At 41.1% G+C, this 19,878-nt stretch overlaps 1 protein-coding gene across 1 annotated transcript; it reads left to right on the forward strand.

Moving 5' to 3' along the window:
* Window positions 1-17,316: 17,316 nt before the first annotated feature.
* On the forward strand, window positions 17,317-19,134 carry LOC105822953 (lysine-specific demethylase 4D-like). Its single transcript, XM_012660021.1, has 2 exons — window positions 17,317-18,464; window positions 18,780-19,134. The coding sequence occupies exons 1-2, from the start codon at window positions 17,317-17,319 to the stop codon at window positions 19,132-19,134; spliced, it is 1,503 nt and encodes a 500-aa protein (XP_012515475.1).
* The last annotated feature ends 744 nt before the right edge of the window (window positions 19,135-19,878 follow it).

A 19,878-nucleotide genomic window follows, 5' to 3' on the forward strand; every position in this document is an offset into this window, starting at 1 on the left:
CCGCTTTCTTTTCTTTCTTTTTCCTTTTTACTCTCTTTCTGTGAGTGTGTATGTGTGTGTATGTATATCTCTGAAACCTGCAACTGCAGCAGCCCGTTTGTTGCATCTCCACAGCTGGGCTATTTTGCACCAAAGAGACAGCACGCACCCCTAAGAATGTCTAGTAACCAAGGAGGCCACTCTTCAAGCTGAGACACGTGGTCACCTCTTTGTTGCGACTTGGTAGCTGGAGCTCCTGGCCAAATGGAGAGACTCCACAACGGGAAGGGCCGAGTAGAGAGTGAAGGAGGCTGTTTTCCCAGCTGGGTCTGGCAACTTCCTTTTCGCTGTGACTTGGTAACCGGGAGCCTCCTTCCAAAGAAACAGTCCCCCACCCTTGGTAGTGTGGAGGAATAAGGGAAGCTTTTCTCTGGGCTGTGACCACACAGGATTGGTGGATGGCCCTTGGCTGCAATCAGACCACTGATACTGCATACCAAAGGGACTGACCCCACATCTGTTGGGGAGGAGTAGCAGGACAGGCTGCTTTCTGGTCTGGGTCCCTCTGGGGCCTTAGGCAGGGCTTCTCTAGCAGCCCTGAAGTGTGTACTTCTTACCAACTAGACAACTCTGCCCTTGAAGGGGTTGAATAACAAGGGTAGCCGCTTCCCGAGCTGAGATGCCTGGTAGCCCCAGGAAGTGCCCTTCCCCAAGTCTGATGGGTTATCTCCACCTCTGGCAGGGCAAAACCCACCCTCGGAGGAGGAAAGAAATGAGAGAAGATGTTTTCCTGGCCAGGCCTTGCAGCAGTCTCAGCAAATGCCCCTCCCACACCCCTCCAGGACAGATTCTGCCCCTGAAGGAAGGGAGAAAGGAGAAAAAACACTTTCCCCACAGGACTAGCCTGAATCTGTATGACCTTGGATCTAAGCAAAAGAGGACAGTTTGTGATGTGGTACAGCTGATAGGTTTTGATCATCTGGTAAGACCATAACACAAAAGCTTGCCCTTGGTGCCCAGGCCGTTGTCATCTTAGGGGCTTGTGGTCTGGGAAGGAAAATCTCGACCAGAGTCCTTAGCAATTGCACCAATTGACACACCCATCAGGAGTTCCTCCGCAAGAGTGCCTAATGAGCCCTGAATAACATTAGCAGCTCTCTCCTAGCTACAGATCAAACAACTTCTGAAGTATACTGTCTTAGGCACGCTGATTCCTGCTGCTCTTCTCACCTCATCTAAAGTGGTAACAAGGCTCAAGTATCCCTTGGAAGTGGCAAAACATTCCCCAAAGACTCAGGCTCTTGTATGTCCCATTCGGGGGTTTAGAGCTCAATACAAAGGTTCTGGAATACCTTGATAACTGACTCCTCCATGCAAAATACAAGCAATAAAAGAGAGAGTAACCTCATAGCTAAACCCAGCACCTTCCGCCTCAACCAAATAGTTGATAGCGGAGTCACACACACACAAAAGTGACCCAACTCCTGGGAATCTAAGCAAGGGAAACAAACTCACTAATCTCCGTAAGCAGAAGGTGGAGATAACAGGCCAGAGATAACCCAACAGGCTAAAACCTGACTAAGACAGCACAGGTCCAGAGCACATGTCCTCAGCTCTGCCAGGGAACATCCCTTTGGAGTTCCAAAATTAAGTCCATAAATTAGTCCCAGCACCTCCAGTCCTTGACAAAGTAGCCTGATGAGAAAGAATCAGTGAAAGAACAGAGGAAACATGAAAGATCAGAGAGAAAAGTCACCTCCAAAAGAAAATATTTGATCTCCATCAATTAATACCAATGTACATGATACAATTAAACTGACAGAGGAAGACTTCTGATTATGGATTGTAAGGAAACTCAATGGAATTGAAGAGAAAATAGATTCCCAACATAAAGAAACCACAAAAACAATCCAGGAAATGAATGAAAAATTCTCCAAAGAAATTGAAATACTATGGAGAAACCAAACAGAAATCTTGTCAATGAAGGAGGAATTCAAGGAACTTCAAGACGCAATGGAAAGCCTCAAGAACAGAATGGATCATGCAGAGAAAAGAATCTCAGAGCTTGAAAATAATGTCTACATGCTGAACAAATCAAATGAAGAAAAAGAACTCAGAAACAAGAGACAAGACCAAAACTTACAAGAAATGTGGGATTACGTAAAGAAACAGAATCTTAGGATCATAGGTCTTCCAGAGAGAGAAGAAGAAGGTGCTCAAGGGCTGGAAAACTTATTTCGTGGAATACTGGAGGAAAATATGCCAGGCCTGGCCAGAAATCTTGATATCCAGATACAAGAAGTACACAGAACTCCTGGGAGACTCAATGTGAAAAGGCAATCATCATGTCACGTAGTTATTAGACTGACCAAAGTAAACACAAAAGAAGCAATTCTTCGAGCAGTGAGACAAAAACAACAAATAACCTATACAGGAAAGCCGATCAGACTAACTGCTGATTTCTCAACTGAAACCTTACAAGCCAGAAGGGACTAGGTGCCTATCCTTAATCTACTAAAACAGAATAATGCCCAACCCAGAATTCTTTATCTGGAAAAATTAAGTTTCATCTATGAGGGAGTAGTAAAGTCCTTCCCAGACAAGCAATCACTGATGGATTTTGCAAAGACCAGACCAGCCCTACAGGAAGTATTCAGACCTGCATTACACACTGAACAGCATAATAGACACTCTTCAATGTAAAATCATTCAAAAGTTAAAGCCTAGAACGTAGACTTCATGATGGCTCAAGGAGCAAAATGAAACAACAGGATTTCACCCAACAATATGAATGGAAATCTAGCACAAATCTCAATTCTCTCAATAAATGTGAATGGCCTGAACTGTCCTCTGAAGAAATACAGGCTGGCAGAGTGGATAAAAATCCACAAGCCTAGTATCTGCTGTCCACAGGAAATGCATGTAATACACAGAGATGCCTTCAGACTAAAGGTCAAGGGATGGAAACTATCATCGAGGCGAATGGAAGTCAAAAGAAAGCAGGGGTAGCTATACTAGTTTCAGATAACATAAGCTTTAAAATAGCAAAAGTAAAAAAGGACAAAGATGGCTACTACATATTGGTGAAAGGGAAGATCCAACAGGAAGAGTTTACAATCCTTAATATCTATGCACCCAATACACGAGCACCCAGTTACATAAAGCAAACCTTGTCTGTTCTAAATAACATGATAAACAATAACACCATAGTAACAGGGGACTTCAACACTCCACTGAATGTACTGGACAGATCTTGCAAACAGAGAATAAGCAAAGAAATAATGGACTTAAACAGAGCTCTTGAACAAAAGGGTCTGACAGATCTCTACAGAACATTCCACCCAAATAAAGCCGAATTCACATTCTTCTCATCTGCCCACGGAACTTCCTCCAAAATTGATCACATACAAGGCCATAAATCAGACCTCAACAAATTCAGAAAAATAGAAATTATACTGTGTACTTTCTCGGGCCATAGTGGTATAAAATTAGAGTTCAATTCCAACAGAAATACTCGCCACCTCACAAAGTCATGGAAATTAAACAATCTATTGTTGACTAATTCTTGGGTCAAGGAGGAAATTCAGAGGGAAATCAAAAACTTCTTAGAACTAAATGATAATGGAGAAACAAGCTATAAAAACCTGTGGGATACAGCAAAAGCATTCCTGAGAGGAAAACTAATAGCAATAAATGCTCATATCCAAAAAACAAAAAGTTTAGAAATCGACAACCTAATAAATAGAATCAAGGAATTGGAAAAGGAAGTGCAAACCAATCCCAATCCAAGTAGAAGAAAAGAAATAACTAAGATCAAAGCAGAACTAAACAAAATTGAGAACAAGAGAACTATATGGAAGATCAACAAAACCAAAAGCTGGTTTTTCAAAAAGACAAAAAAATAAAATTGACACCCCTCTTGCTAGATTGACTAGAATCCAAAGGGAAAGGTCTCTAATAAACTCAATCAAAAATGAAAAAGGAGAGGTCACAACAGACACCACAGAAATACAAAACATTATTTTTGATTACTATAAAAACCTATATGCCCAAAAACTATATAATGAGGAGGAAATGGAAAAATTCCTGGAAACATACAACCTCCCTAAGTTCACCCAAGAGGTAACAGAATATCTGAATAAACCAATCTCAAGCTCAGAAATTGGAGCAGCAATCAAAACGTCCCAAAATGTAAAAGTCCCAGACCAGGTGGCTACACTTCAGAGTTTTACCAAACATTCAAAGAAGAACTCACACCTATACTACAGAAATTATTCCACGATATCGAGAAAGATGGTATCCTTCCTAACTCATTCTATGAAGCCAATATCACCTTGATACCAAAGCCAGGAAAGGACACAACAAAAAAAGAAAACTTCAGACCAATATCCCTTATGAATATAGATGCAAAAATCCTCAACAAAATTTTAGCAAATAGAATTCAGCAGCACATCAAAAAAATAATTCACCATGACCAGGTGGGCTTTATTCCAGGGATGCAAGGCTGGTTTAACATATGCAAATCTATAAATCCAATTCACCACATAAATAAAAGCAAGAACAAAGACCATATGATTCTTTTGATAGATGCAGAAAAAGCATTTGACAAAGTCCAACACACGTTTATGATAAAAACTCTCATCAAAATAAGCATAGACGGCTCATTCCTTAAAATTATCAAGTCTATTTATGACAAACCCACTGCCAATATCATATTGAATGGGGAAAAATTGAAATCATTCCCACTTAGAACCAGAACTAGACAAGGCTGCCCTCTATCTCCACTTCTATTCAACATAGTGCTTGAAATGCTTGCCACAGCAATTAGGCAAGAGAGGGGTATTAAGGGTGTCCAAATGGGGACAGATGAGATCAAACTCTCGCTCTTTGCTGATGATATGATATTATATCTAGAAAACCCCAAGGATTCATCTAAGAGACTCCTAGAAGTGACAAATGAATTCAGCAAAGTCTCGGGATACAAAAATCAATACACACAAATCTGTGGCATTCATATATGCCAATAACAGTCAAGCCAAAGATCAAATCAAAAACGTAATTCCTTTTACAATAGCCTCAAAGAAAATTAAATATCTAGGAATATATTTAATGAAAGATGTGAGAGACTTATACAAGGAGAACTATGAAACACTAAAAAAAAGAAATTGTAGAAGATGTAAGCAGATGGAAAAACCTACCTTGCTCATGGATTGGCAGAATCAATATCGTTAAAATGTCCATACTACCTAAAGTGATCTACAGAATTAATGCAATCCCTATCAAAATCCCATTATCATTCTTTATAGATCTGGAAAAAATAATTCTCCGCTTTGTATGGAACCAGAAAAGACCTCGTATAGCCAAAGCAATCTTAAATAAAAAGAACAAACTCAGAGGTATCAGTCTTCCAGACTTCAGGCTGTACTACCAGGCTATATAACTAAAACAGCATGGTACTGGCACAAGAACAGGGACATTGACCTCTGGAAAAGGACTGAGAATCCAGAGATGAAACCATCTGCAAATGGTAATCTAATCTTTGACAAAGCTGACAAAACTATACACTGGGGAAAGAATCTCTTTTCAATAAATGGTGCTGAGAAAACTGGATAGCTACATGCAGAAGAATGAAACTGGATCCCCACCTCTCGCCTCTCACAAAAATCAACTCAAGATGGATAACAGACTTAAACCTAAGGCATGAAACCTTAAGAATTCTAAAAGAAGATGTTGGGAAGACCCTTCACACATCAGCCTAGGCAAGGAATTCTTTAAGAAGAACCCCAAAGCAATCACTGCAGCAACAAAAATAAATAAATGGGATCTAATCAAATTAAAAAGCTTCTGCACTGCCAAAGAAACTATCATTAGAGCAAATAGACAGCCCACAGAATGAGAGAAAATATTTTCTCTCTACACATCTGATAAAGGGCTGATAACCAGAATCTATCTAGAACTCAAAAAAATCAACAAGAAAAAAATCAAACAACCCCATCAACAAATGGGCAAAGGAAATGAACAGAAACTTTTCAAAAGAAGACAGAATAATGGCCAGCAAACATATAAAAAAATGTTCAACATCTCTAATCATTAGAGAAATGCAAATCAAAACCACAATGAGATATCACCTAACCCCAGTGAGATTGGCCTCTACCAAAAAATCCCAAAACAACAAATGCTGGCGAGGATGCGGAGAGACAGGATACTCTTACACTGCTGGTGGGACTGCAAATTAGTGTAACCTCTGTGGAAAAGAATTTGGAGATACCTCAAAGAGCTAAAAATAGAAATACCATTCAATCCAGCAATAGCACTATTAGGCATCTACCCAAAAGAGCACAAAACATTCTATGATAAAGACATCTGCACCCGAATGTTTATGACAGCACAATTCACTATTGTAAGGATGTGGAAACAACCCAAGTGCCCGTCAATCCATGAGTGGATTATTAAAATTTGGTATATGTATACAATGCAATATTAATCAATCATAAGAAACGACAGTGATCTAAAACCTCTTATACTTTCCTGGATTAAACTTAAGCCCATTATCCAAAGTGAGGCACCACAAGATCGGAAGAATGGGCTCTACTTGTACTCGCCATCAAATTGGTACTAACTGATCAACACTAGGGTGATCACATGGCAGTAATACTCTCCAGGGATTAGGGGGATGGGGGGGTAAACCTGCAACTAAAGGACATGAGGAGCATTGTAGGGGGGAAGGGCATGCCTTTAACCCTCACTTGGGTGAGGCAAAGACATAAAATGTAACTATAATGTTTGTACCCTCATAATACCCTGAAATAAAAAAAAGACAAAACAATGACTTTTCAGGTGAAAAAGACTTGATTGATTGAAAGGATTGCTTATTAAACACAAGTCTAATGTCTGGAAGAAGCTTAGTAGAAACATAGGAATGAAATAGGAGAAATATTTTCTGAAAATTATTTGGGTGCTTCTGTTTCATGTCTGTCACAGAGCAAGATTTTTTTATCCTAAACTTCCCAGGGCATCGATCTGCATGAGAAGAGATTGTGATGTTGCTGAAGGATAACAAGCAGAGATGCAACTTCTAACATTCAAAATTGGAATGTGAGCCAGGCTACCATCTTCAGAGACGTTTCAGAATTCTTTTATTTCTCTGCACTGCCATATTCACAATCTAATACTACAATCTAATTTTAGTAATCATCAGTTCTCGCCAGGAATACAAGAGCAAGAACATTGAGTCTACCACTGGGGTGAGTCTGAAGCAGTCATCTTGATGCTAATTTGATGGAACTCAGCCCAGGAAACAACAAATTCTCAAGCAGATTTTCAACAAACCTCTTGTGTTTAGCCTCATTTTCACTCCCAACTCCAGAGGTAACTGGTGTCACAAAATCTTGACCCCTTTTGGTTCTGCACTGGGATTGAGTGGCTGTCTTGCTTTTCTCCCTGCCAACAAGGATTCAGCTTTCTAGAGTTTATTAGCATGGTTATCACTTTTCCAGCTTCTTTTCTTGTCTCCTATTCAGTTTTCCTCACTATATAATAGATGAACTAAAATGCAGACATCGTAGATCTTCACTTCAGTGACTTTGAACAATTTTATAGACCTATGTAATCATCACCCAAAATGAAATGTAGAACATTCCCACAGCCCCATAACATTCTCTCATGTCTGGAACTTTCCAGACAATTTTCACTCCCCACCAGAGTGTACAACTTTCTGAGTTCTGTAACCAGAGTGTAGTTTGGCATATTTTGTAGTGAATAAAAATGATATGGTACAGTATGTTTTCATTGATCTGGCTTCTTTTCCCCAACCTTACGTTTGTGAGTTTCATCTGTCTTGCTCCATGTACCAGAACTTCATTGCTTTTTATTGCTGAATAACATTTTAATAACTAAAAACTATAATTTTCCACCCTGTATAATAGACATATGTATTGTTCACAGTTCTGGATAATTATAAATAAGGAAAATACTTTGGAGTATCATTATTAGTGATGTATGTGTGCTGAAGTTTAGAAGATACTGAACAAGAGTTCTTCAAAGGGCAGTATGATATTACATCCACATAGTCAACATATGCGAGAGTCAATTGTTCTGGACATAATACAGTTCCTCTCAGAGGCAGAATATATCATTCTGGGAAATCCAGGAGTGGAACTGGGAGTCATCTGTCATGCCAAAGGCTAGATGTTTGCTTCTTCTCCTTGTGACTTCTAGTGTTCAAAGAGACATATTTTCACCAGGGCTCGGAACAATAATTCCATGCATAAGGAACTGAGATAGTCACCTGACCATTTCTGTCTCCTCCCATCACTGAAAAACCATACAAAGAAGGATTATAATGTTGTCGGGGCTGATAGATCTTTATTCTCTCCAGGAAATTATTCTGCAACACAGTGAAACCTAAAGTAGTGTTGCAGGTCATGTACACTGCGGAGCTGACTCTAAGACGTTGGCACAAATATGTTTATTAAAGAGTGCCCTTGGGATCTACACCTGAGGAAAGGAGAGAAGGAAGCAGGCTTGAGAAGAGGGAAAGTTGAGCTGTGGTTCAGGGCCAGAGATGGTATCAGAGGTCTCAGAGATCTTGTAGAGAGCTCTGGAGCTGAAATGGAACTCAGAGTTGTCCCGAGTTGAGCAGAGATGGCCCAGCTTTATGCTCTAGCACTGAGCACTCATTGGATGTGGGCCAGCGTGGGAAGAGGCATGTCCTTTGCTGAGGGAGCTCTCTGTAGCTGAAGGCTGTCTACTGACTGCACTCCAGGGCAATAAGACTTTTATTTATCACATAACAGTTTATTTCTTGTTCATGGAAGTTCTACTGTGGGCCCTGCACCTCTCTAAGTCTACTCTCTTCCATGTCATCCAGTATGATTCCATCTTGTGCTTCCACCATCTCAATATTAGCTTAATTTTTTTTGCACCCAGACACCTCACTCCCATCCCCCTCTGTGGCTGGAGTCCCTGAGTTCAATATCTCAGCTTCAATTTTCCTAAAGATAAACCATCATTGCCTGTTAAATTATGAAAGATAAATTTTCCCAACTGAATGGGATAGGTATGAAGATATGGGATTTTGCTGCTCTTTACTTAAACTTCAGACAAAGACCAATTGTTCATTGTACCTGCTTTCAGTTTTACCTGCTACTTTTTCAATTCCTGCTTAAAACAATATTAACCATCTTTTAGATTATGTTCCATATTCTTCATTGAACATAATCTGTATCTCTTTCCATCTCCTTTGAGTGGAGGCATGATTAAATAGTTGCAGTAAATTAATTGTTACTGTAATTATATATTCATTTCAAAATTTTAATTATAATAATTTCAATTGAAATTAAATTAAAATCATAGATTAAAAAGCTTATTTGTCACTTCTCATGAACTTTGGAAGACTACTAAAGGCTATATCCCTTCTACCCCTTTACCAAACACATGCACACCAAAACCTATTAACACTTCATGGAATTTATGGATCTCTTCAGTTTTATTCTAGATCTCAGCTTTAGGAGTCTAGAGTTTCTTTCAGTAGTCTCTTATCATGAATGTATCTGAGGCTTTGAAATAGCATTTTCATTCCTCTTTTCCTCTGTAGAACTTGGGTAGAGGTCTACATGATGTCTTCTTGTTCCTGCTGGTGGTCACCCCAGGCGCTATGTGGCTCCATGGGAAGCTGCTGGCTGTGGTGGCCTGGAGGCTGGGTGGAGCCAGGAAGCTCTTCCCAAGCTCACAGTGAGTTACTTGCTTGAAGGTCACTCAAAGCCTTTACCTAGTGTAGGAGGGGCCCAAGGCTCCTGGGCTTCTGTAAAGTGAGCATGGCTGGGCAGTGGGTGCTTCTTATAGTTGGCTTCTTTTTTCCTGGCATTCTCCTCTCAGAGACCACCAAAATCTTGACTGTATCCCCATAGTGTGAGTGCCTGCCCAGAGAATTCAAAGAGACTTGTGTCTCAGGTACCCCTACTGGGCCCAGGTAGTCCTTGGACAAGAGGGTCATCCAGGTGGTTTTCCAAAATGGGCTTGTGTTTCCAGGTGGGAGTAGGGAGGGGTGGGTGTGAGCTGTGGGGCCCAGGGGGGATTCTACCAGAGAGGCTGAGAAGCAAGTCCTGGTGAAGTATCATTTCCTTCTATTTTCCTCCTCAGGACAGGCTCCCTGTGGTGCAGGGATGGGGCCAGGGGCTTCAAAAATTTCCTCAAAAAACGGAATTGAAAGATTAAAAAAATGTAAACTTTAGTTCTTGACATAATCTCAATCAAGTTCAAGACACCTTTTAAGCAAAGATACCAGCCATTTAGTCCATCCCTACACAAGTGAGGTTTGTAGAAATTAAACCATGTCAATGCAGTCTTCCTTACACTATTAACTGAGGATAAATGGGTGCCTTTTACAGATTCTTAAAGATTAGGAAACTAAAAGAAGTCAGAAGGAGCCAAATCAGGAACTTAAGATGGATGCCTAATGATTTCTCATCAAAACTCTGCCCAAATAACCCTTTTGATGAGAAGAATGAGAAAGAGCATTGTTGTGGTAGAGAAGAACTCTGTGATGAAGCTTTCCCAGGTGTTTTTCTTCAAAAGATTTGTATAATTTACTGAACACACGCTCATAATAATCAGATATTATTGCTCTTTAGCCTACCAGAAAGTCAACAAGCAAAATGTTTTGAGCATCCCAATAACTGCTGCCATAACCTTTGCTCCTGACTGGTCTGCTTTTGCTTTAACATGACCATTTCCACCTCTTGGTAGCCATTGCTTTGATTGTGCTTTGTCTTCAGGATCTTACTGGTAAAGCCACGTTTCATCTCCTGTTACAATTATTTAAAGGAATGCTTCAGGATTTTGATTCCACTTGTTTCAAATGTTCATTGACAGTTCTGCTCTTGGCTGCAAGTGATCTGGGCACAATGGTTTTGGCACCCAACCAGTGGATCTTTGCTCAGTTTTAATTTTTCATTCAGCTAGTGAAAGCTGAACCAATTAAGATGTCTATGGTGTTGGGTATTGTTTGTGCTGTTCATTGTTGGTCCTTTTCAATTAGGGCACAAAGAAGACAAAGTTTTTCTTTGCAAATTGATGGGAATGTTTTACTGGTGTGAGCTTCATCTTCAACATCCATTCTTAAAACAAGTGATCCATTTGTATACTGCTGATTTCTTTGGGACATTGCCTAGATAAACATTTGGCGAACCATCAGTGATTTCATCATGGTTCCACTCAAGCTCCACCCTAAGCTTGACGTTTGTTCTTACTTCAATTGTAGCAGAATTCATGTTGCTCTGATAGGGGCTCTTTTCAAACTGATGTCTTTTTCTTCTTAGTGTCTCAATCTAGATCCTGTTCAGATGTAGTATAACGAGTTAGTACAAGTTTATTTTGGTGCAAAAGAATTTTGAAACCCACACATAGTTTTTTCACAATGTGTATTTTCCATGAACTTTTTCAAGACTCTTCTTATATCCCTGGTAATATATAATACCCCCATTTTTCAAATGCCAGTGAATCAATCATAATATTTGACATTATGTTAGGGTAAAAAGAAAACATGTATAAATTATGAAATTAAAAAAGCATTCTGCATTACCATCTGATAAAATCAGAAATTGATTACAAAAATCAGTCAACATAGACATCCTTTCTCTAAATGGTTAAAGAGTCTCTATTGAACAACCTTTAGATTAGAGGGAAACATAAGTGAAAATAGATAATTTCCCAGAAAATGTATAAATATTCATTAACATGATGAACTTGAGCCAAATGACCTCATTTTGGATCCCAGTTTTACATCTTACCAGCTTGTTTGACCTTGATAAATAACTTAAATTCCTATGACTCAGTTTCTTCAACTGTAAAATGGAGATAATAATAGCACCTGCTTCATGTGGTTGGTGGGAGGGAGCTAAGAGAACATTTGGAAAGTGCTAAAATCAATTCCTGGGAAACAATGAGCATTGTTGGGGTGCTTTTGGATTTTAAAATTAATAAAATACATATAGGATTATATGAGATTCAGTCAAATGAGTATTGAGGAATATTTTCAGCCTTAAACTTATTTTCAACCAAATTAAAAGAATGAAGCTAAATGGATTAAACTTCTGACTCAAAAAGTTAGGAAAAAATAAACTGAAAGAAATAGTACACATACCTATATGCACAAATTAATGAGTTATAAAACTTGTACAGTAATATAATTAATAAATCAGTAAAAGTCTCAAATAATATGATACATTTATAGGAAAAATTAATTTACTAAGACTAATTTCAGAAGAGATACAAAATGTGAGACATACATTTCTCTGTTAGAAATACATACAGAAAGATGTCGAAGGACCTACCTCTTCCAAAATCACTAAGACCCAACAATTTCATACAGGAAGTGTGTGAAATTTTAAACAGCAGGTATTTCTAAATCTATTTAGGCGTTGGAAAAGAAGAAAAAATTCTAAGTCTTAAGCTAAACATAACATCGATAGAACAATCTAACAAATGGCATAATGAAAGAAAATTATAGACATATACTTATTTAATTTAAACATTGGCTGAGAGAATCTAACTGCATTAAAAAAACAAGATATTATGACTAAATGGAGTTTAAGACAGTAAAGCAATGATAGTTTAAATAAGTTAATCTAGCAGTAATTCTTATCCTGTTAGTAGATCCAAGAAGAAAAGTTATAAGATCATTTTTCATGGGTGCTATTAAGCATTTGAAAAATTTCAGTATTTAGTCTTGTTCTAAACACACACTCACATAACAGTACGTGAATACTTCCTTGAACTGAAAACGTTTTCTCTATCTCTTAGCTATTTTAGCCCCAAACCAGCATTTTACTTACAGGGGAAATATTTAAGGCATTTCTGCCAGTCATTGAAATAGACTGACGGGTATAATTGATGGAGAAAAATAGAGCTATAAGTGATGGAAGAGAAGAGACCAAATTTACTTTGCTTTGTTGCGGTTGATATGGTTGAGTACCTGGAAAACCCACATGGGGGCTCACCTTTCTTTCCTTTGTTCTCTGACTCTTCAACCTAGCAGGGCTTCTTTGCTGCCAGAGTTCACTTCTATGAACTCTTCAGGAAAATAGTCCCTAGCATTTCTGCAGGGAGGAGGCAGACATTCACTCTCCTAAGTCCGGGGGGGTGGGGAGGGAAGAAGCAGAACTCAAGCAGAACTCTTTCTATCATTATTAAACATAAAAGCAAAGAACCAAACAGGGCCAAACAATTGAGGGTTCTCAATTAGGTAAAATATTGTTGGGTACCATTGACGCAGACTGAAAGGGTATTTGGTGTTAGGATTCTTAAAATCAGCGTTTAGGAGAGGTGAGTTCACAGGCGTGACTAAGCTGGGGTGGAGAAAAAGATCATTTAGGAGAAGAGAAGAGGTGAGAGACCTGAGGGCCCAGCATGCTGACCACTGTAATCAAACTCTCTAGAGAGCTTTCACCTGCTTGTTGTTCATGTCCAGGCTCACGCACATCCAGTCCCCATTCCAAACTTCCTACCTTCTCATAACTTCAGTGTTGTCACTCCTCCTGTTCTTAAGCTTGTGACTTTGATCCCTATGCACTGATGAAGTTTCTTTTATTATTTCAGACTTCCTTCCTCCTAAGTCTCTAACACTCTGTAATACATTCTGAGCACACACAGCATGCCAGGAACCAATCTAAGTCTTTCAAAATCAGTCTATCGTTTAATGCACAGAATCAACTAAGGAGATAGATACTACTATCTGTCACATTTATATAGAAGAAGAACCAGAAGTGTGGAAAAGTTGAATCAAATCCTCAAGATCAAGGATTAGCAAATGTTGGGTTCAATATTCAAATCCAATTTAGCAATCAATGCTGATGCTCCACATGTCCTAGCTTCCTTCCTTATTTTATATATAAACATCTTTTCGGCCACATTTAAGTTTCCATTCATTTTCATATTGTTTATTGAATCTAACTTGTTACCTTAAACATTGTAGTCACTTAATTCATGTTTATTTGAATAACTAATTAAGTGAAATCATCTGCCTAGAGCTTGTCAACTATCTCTCTACTGACAAAAAGTATGTCTCGATCCTCACTTTTCAATCTTTTTCCAGCTTTTAATAGTATGTTTCATTTTATCTTTTTTTTTTTTTTTTTGGTGCCGTGACTCGGATTGTTTCATTATATCTTGAACACACAATCAGGAGCCAGGGGATTGGATTAAGAGAGCGCTAATTGATTTATAGGATTATTGACCTTTGAGCCCATTCTGTTCCCTTTCCTGTTGAGGATGACTCCAGAGAGAACAGTATTTTTAGGGGATGGGATTGTCTCATTTGAAACTAGCATGTCACATTAGTGAAAATGGGGCTATATATTATTTTGGGTTATTTTTTTTCTTGTTAAAAGTTGAGATTGATTAGGAAGTGAGAATTTTCTCTGTTAAAAGTTTAAAGCATTTGGTTTTAAGTTGTGGAGACATTTTTCACTTTTACATTGGAAATTATGATGGAGTTTGCATTTTTTCTAGATTAAAACATATGTATATATCACATAAATATGGTCTCTTGGGTAGCTAGTTTTGGTATATTGCCATGTTTAAATTTTTAGGCAAAACTTTGCAGATTTTTCAGGAAAATTATTTTCATTCTATGGGAAACTGGAGAATTTTCCAGAATTGAGTTGAGTGAGTTTAGAGGATTAAGAGATTCGATAGGGATAGTGCTGACTGAATTTGGTTTTTGAAGGAATATGTAGGAGCAGGCCATCAGTCCTTGATGCTTTCTTTTGAGGTTGAAAAGGGGAAAATCACATTTCTGGATGTTGTATATGTTCTTGTGAAGTCAGGAAGTCATATTAAAGGAAAACTCCCTATTTGTCTTCCCACCCTTGATTCTTGTTTTTAAAAAGACATATGAAAGAATTTAAGGCAAGTACTTATAGTACTTTTTACATATGAAATGGAGTTTAAGAGTTTAAAATCTTTACTTTTCATTTTGATGATTTTTAATTATTTTTGTTTTATTTTATTAGATTTTTAACATGAGGCAAGATGAGGTTACCTCTGGAGGCTAAAGGGGCATGTGTACGTCTTTGTATATTTCCATGTTCAGGTTTCACAGAAATATTTTCACTCAAAATCATTTCCTTTAGTGAGCTAGCATACTGGTTTACTAGCAATGGAAAGAACATTTTGTGGTCAGTGATTGATTAGGTGACTATGGGATTACATTGGAGCTGACTGAATAAAGTTGTTCTTTGAGTCATATATATCTTCACTAATTTTTCTGACTAAACTAACAATAAAGAAACATCCCATTTCCTTTGAGAAGAAATGGCTGAATCCAGGATTCAATACCTGAATGAATGGGCCAGCTGGGAGATACCAGTCAACACCTGTCTCAGGGAATGTGCAAGTGCCATCAAAGTCCTGCCCTGGGAACTTTTCCCAGACACTTCCTGGGGCTGGGAGGCCTTCCGGAGGCCCATGTGGCTCTCACCTGGCTCACTGTCCTCAAGGACAATGGGATTCCCTTAAGTTTTATGAATCAGGAGGCTGAAGCTGACCTTTCCTTATGGTGACATTCCCTGCTGGCCTCAACCCTGGCTTCAACTGCGAGGAGGCCATCAATTTTGCTACCTGGGGATAGATTGATTACAGCACAGTGGGCTGGCGATGCAGCTGGGGGGAGGCCAGGGTGACCTTTTCCATGGATACATTCGTGCACATCCTGCAGTCTGAGCACTAAGTGCTGTGAAAATGCAAGAATGACGGTGGGGTTGTGGACCCCTCAGAATCCAGAGTGCAGGTTGGCCAGGAGCTGACCACCTGGAGGGAGGTCCAAGTGCCTGGAAGAGAAGCTCTGGGTCTGAGGCACCTCCTGAGACGCCAGGCCCACATCCCTCTCGGCCTGTGGCCATGGGCCGAGGGATCTACTGGGTTCGCCCCTGTGAGTTGGGCTTTTGCGTGACCCAAGCAGCCTGCAGTGCTGCAGCCAAGTTTCTGCCCCAGTCGGGTCCCGCCACCCACCCTAGGTCAATAGTCCCTGGTTCTGCACCCCTCAACTGGCCAACATGGTAGTGATCATTGTTCTTGGGAAGTGAGAACTCAGGAATTTTACCTTGTAACTCTCAATCTTGGCTTTTCTATGTGTCAGTGCTATGCGGTTAGGTGCGTAAAGTTCATCACTGTAGTATTTTTCTAGTGAATTTTTCATTTCAATAACTATAAACATGTCCTTTTTAACCCTAAAAATACATTTTATATTAATATTGCTACCCTAGGTTCCTTTGATTAATATTTATCCGGATTATGTTTTCCTATTCCTTGATTTTCAACCACTTAGGCTTTTTTTAAGGTTGGTTAAAATTTTTAAATAAAAGGGAAGGGCATAGATACAGTGAGATGTCAAAGCAGGAAATGAGACCTGTGATTACATTGGCTGGGTACTAATCGGATTAGGATGCTGCCCAGCTATAAAGCCAGGGTGGTTGGGACCTCTGGCTTCATTTGCGGTCTAGCTACCAAGAGAAAACCTCTCTGGGTCAGGGAGTATTTTCCTCTGGAATTGAGATATTGCTGGTGAAAGGTTGGTTGCTTTATTTCTATGTTGGACCATATTTGGATATTTGTCTTTTGAGAAATTTTTAACCACCACATTGTTGATAAGAATCCATTGTACTAAAAAACAAAAACTCTACTAGATTATTAGCTGTGTCCTCCATTTTGTCATGATGTGGATTATTTGTATTTTCCCTCTTCTCTTCGTGCCTATGGTCTTAATTCTAACCCTTTTCAAAGAATCAGTTTTTTGTTTTTGTCATTAGCCCTATTCGGTGCTCTGTTTCCTTTTGCCATTCTTTCTGCTTACATCTTTATTTTCTTTCATGTTAATTCACTCAGTTTCTTGAGTCGATTGCTGAATTCATTCAAACCTTGCTTTTTCCACCTTTTATTTCAATTAGATGCTTCTCTTTTTGTTTTATGATTTGACCTTATATCCTGATATTAACAGACCATACCAATTCTGATTAGTTGAACACTACCTGACTATTTCTTTTGCTATGCACTTGTATTAAAATATTCTATATTTTTCTTGTTTAGGTTTAGTGTTTGAACTTCCTTGAAGAGACCTTCCAGTAGAGTGGGGTTAGGTTTACTCTTGCACCCAAACGTGAGGATCAGGAGGGGCTTCAGAGATAGTGACACCACCAGCTGAGGAACCACACAGAGCTTCGGGCTGAGGCAGGACTTGTGTTGCTGTGCCTGCTCCTGCGGTAGATACTTTATTCGTTTTGGCAAAAAATACTGACTAGAGGGGATCCCCTTTGGGGACCTGCTACTTATTATATTGTAACCATGGGGTCTGAGGACGCTGGTACCCAGAACCCAAGTTTTACAATCATGACATTTTACCCAACCATGGAAGAATTTACAGATTTCAACAAATACATTGCTTATATGGAATCCCAAGGTGCACACCGAGCTGGCGTAGCCAAGGTAATTCCTCCCAAGGAGTGGAAAGCCAGACAGACCTATGATGACATCAATGACATCTTAATAGCTGCTCCCCTCCAGCAGGTGGCCTCTGGGCAGGCAGGGGTGTTTACTCAATACCATAAAAGGAAGAAAGCCATGACCCTGAGAGAGTATCGCTGCTTGTCAAACAGTGAAAAATATCGGGCTCCACCACACCGGAATTTTGAAGATTTGGAGAGAAAATATTGGAAGAATCGCATCTATGATTCACCAATTTATGGTGCTGATGTCAGTGGCTCCTTGTTTGATGAAAACACTAAACAGTGGAACCTTGGGCACCTGGGAACGATTCTGGACCTATTGGAGCAGGAATGTGGAGTTGTCATCGAAGGCATCAACACTCCCTACCTGTACTTTGGGATGTGGAAGACCACCTTTGCTTGGCACACGGAGGACATGGACCTTTACAGCATCAACTACCTGCACTTCGGGGAGCCCAAAACTTGGTACGCGGTGCCCCCAGAACACAGCCAGCGCTTGGAACGTCTGGCTCAGGAGCTTTTCCCGGGCAGTTCCCGGGGCTGTGAGGCCTTCCTGAGGCACAAGGTGGCCCTCATCTCGCCCACTGTCCTCAAGGACAATGGGATTCCCTTCAGTCGCATGACTCAGGAGGCTGGAGAGTTCATGGTGACCTTTCCCTATGGCTACCATTCTGGCTTCAACCATGGCTTCAACTGCGCGGAAGCCATCAATTTCGCGACCCTGCGATGGATCGATTCTGGCAAAGTCGCATCTCAGTGCAGCTGCGGGGAGGCCAGGGTGACCTATTCCATGGATGCCTTCGTGCGCATCCTGCAACCCGAGCGCTATGAGCTGTGGAAACGCGGGGAAGATCGAATGGTTGTGGACCACAGGGAGTCCAGGGCGCCAGCCAGCCAGGAGCTGAGCCAGAGCGAGATCCAAGTGCTCAGGAGAGCCGCGCTGGGCCTGAGGCTCCTCCCACCCTGCCGGCCCCCAGACTTCCCTCAGTCTGTGGCCCCCAGGGGTCAGAGAGCCAGGGTGGGCCTAAGGGGCTCCTACAGTCGCCGAGCCCGACCTTCCAGTTGGCCTGTGGTCCCGGGTGCCCTTCTAAGCTCTCCGACCTCACGTCTTTTAGTGGTCCAAGGGGCTGCTCCCCATCTCGGGGCCACTGCTGCCCACAGCTTCCAAGATCCCGCCCCGGTCCTGCCGCTGACCCTGGTTCCAACCACCCTAGATCTCCTTTCCTCACCTGGCACACGTGGTCATAGTCGTGGTCGTGGTCGTGGTCACCGTGGTGGTGGTTGTGGTCGTGGTCGTGGTAGTGGTCCTGGTCATCGTCCTCGGGAACTGGGGCTTCAGGAGCCGACCCTCCTGCCTGACGCCAAGAGGAGAGTCTTGCAGGGCACAGCACACTCAGTTGTGGGCACGGAGCCTCATCCCCTATCTGCTAATGGAGGGTTGATGCACGAGCCTGCACCTTTGAGCCCTGGACTCCTGTATCCTGCCATGGCATCTGGCTGCTGCTGTGCCCCCGATCTCCAACCCTTGGGGCCCCCACTGGATCCCAATAATCAGATGCACCCTGGCCCCTGCCTGCTATCCCTGGACAGCATTGACCTGGATCTCCCTGACATTGTCCCCCTGACTCCTCTCAATGCCATTGTGTCTTTGAAATAGTTCTCCAGGGATGCTGCTCAGGACTGCCCAACCCCTGTGGACTTGGCTGAGGTTGCAGCAATGGACCACTTCTATGATTGTAGAATCCTGCCCCAGCTAAGGTTGCCATAATCTCCTGGGACTAAACCTAGATTGAGCTGCACCTCTGAATTTGGAGATATTTGCCACCAATGAATGATCTGAATCCTCTGAACTCATGGCTATTAGATGTTGCCAAAGATGGTGGTGCCTCTGACCCTCAACCCCAGGAATCACAGAAGGTCCAGCCAAGGGAGAATTCTGGCCTGCACCTGTCCCTGTTGGAGACCCTTTTATCTCAAAGAACTGACACATTCCAAGGCTTCCAGATATTTTTTTCTGCTGTGACATCCAGGGCTACAACTGGCAACTGAAGTGGACCTCCCTACCCCATAGGTTGCCACAGGATGCAGTAGTAGCTCTTGGCCTCTCAGCACACTCTTGACCATTAATGTGCCTCTAGAGCCTACCATGACTAGAACCCATGGACAGGGCTTGTTTCTGATGCCCTCCCCATGATAACTCCCCTGTGGAGGTAAGCCTCTAGCCCCCACAGTGGTTTGAGCCAACACGTAATGATGCTGAGAATCTGAGTCCCTTAATTGATCCTTGAGTATTCTCTGGGCCTCTGAATCACTGACCCTGGCTTACCCTGGACATGACTACAGTCCCAGTGAGGCCCAGGGCTCCTCACTGCTCTGAAACTGTGACTTGCTCTACCTTCCA

The sequence above is a fragment of the Propithecus coquereli genome, unplaced genomic scaffold, assembly GCF_000956105.1.
Source record: "Propithecus coquereli isolate 6110/MARCELLA unplaced genomic scaffold, Pcoq_1.0 Scaffold65, whole genome shotgun sequence".
NCBI lineage: Eukaryota > Metazoa > Chordata > Mammalia > Primates > Indriidae > Propithecus > Propithecus coquereli.

Coding starts and splice junctions, on each gene's coding strand:
- LOC105822953 (XM_012660021.1), top strand. CDS start 17,317: ATGGGGTCTGAGGACGCTGGTACCCAGAACCCAAGTTTTACAATCATG. Junction 18,465..18,779: donor CGGCCCCCAGACTTCCCTCA/GTCTGTGGCCCC, acceptor TGGTCGTGGTAG/TGGTCCTGGTCATCGTCCTC.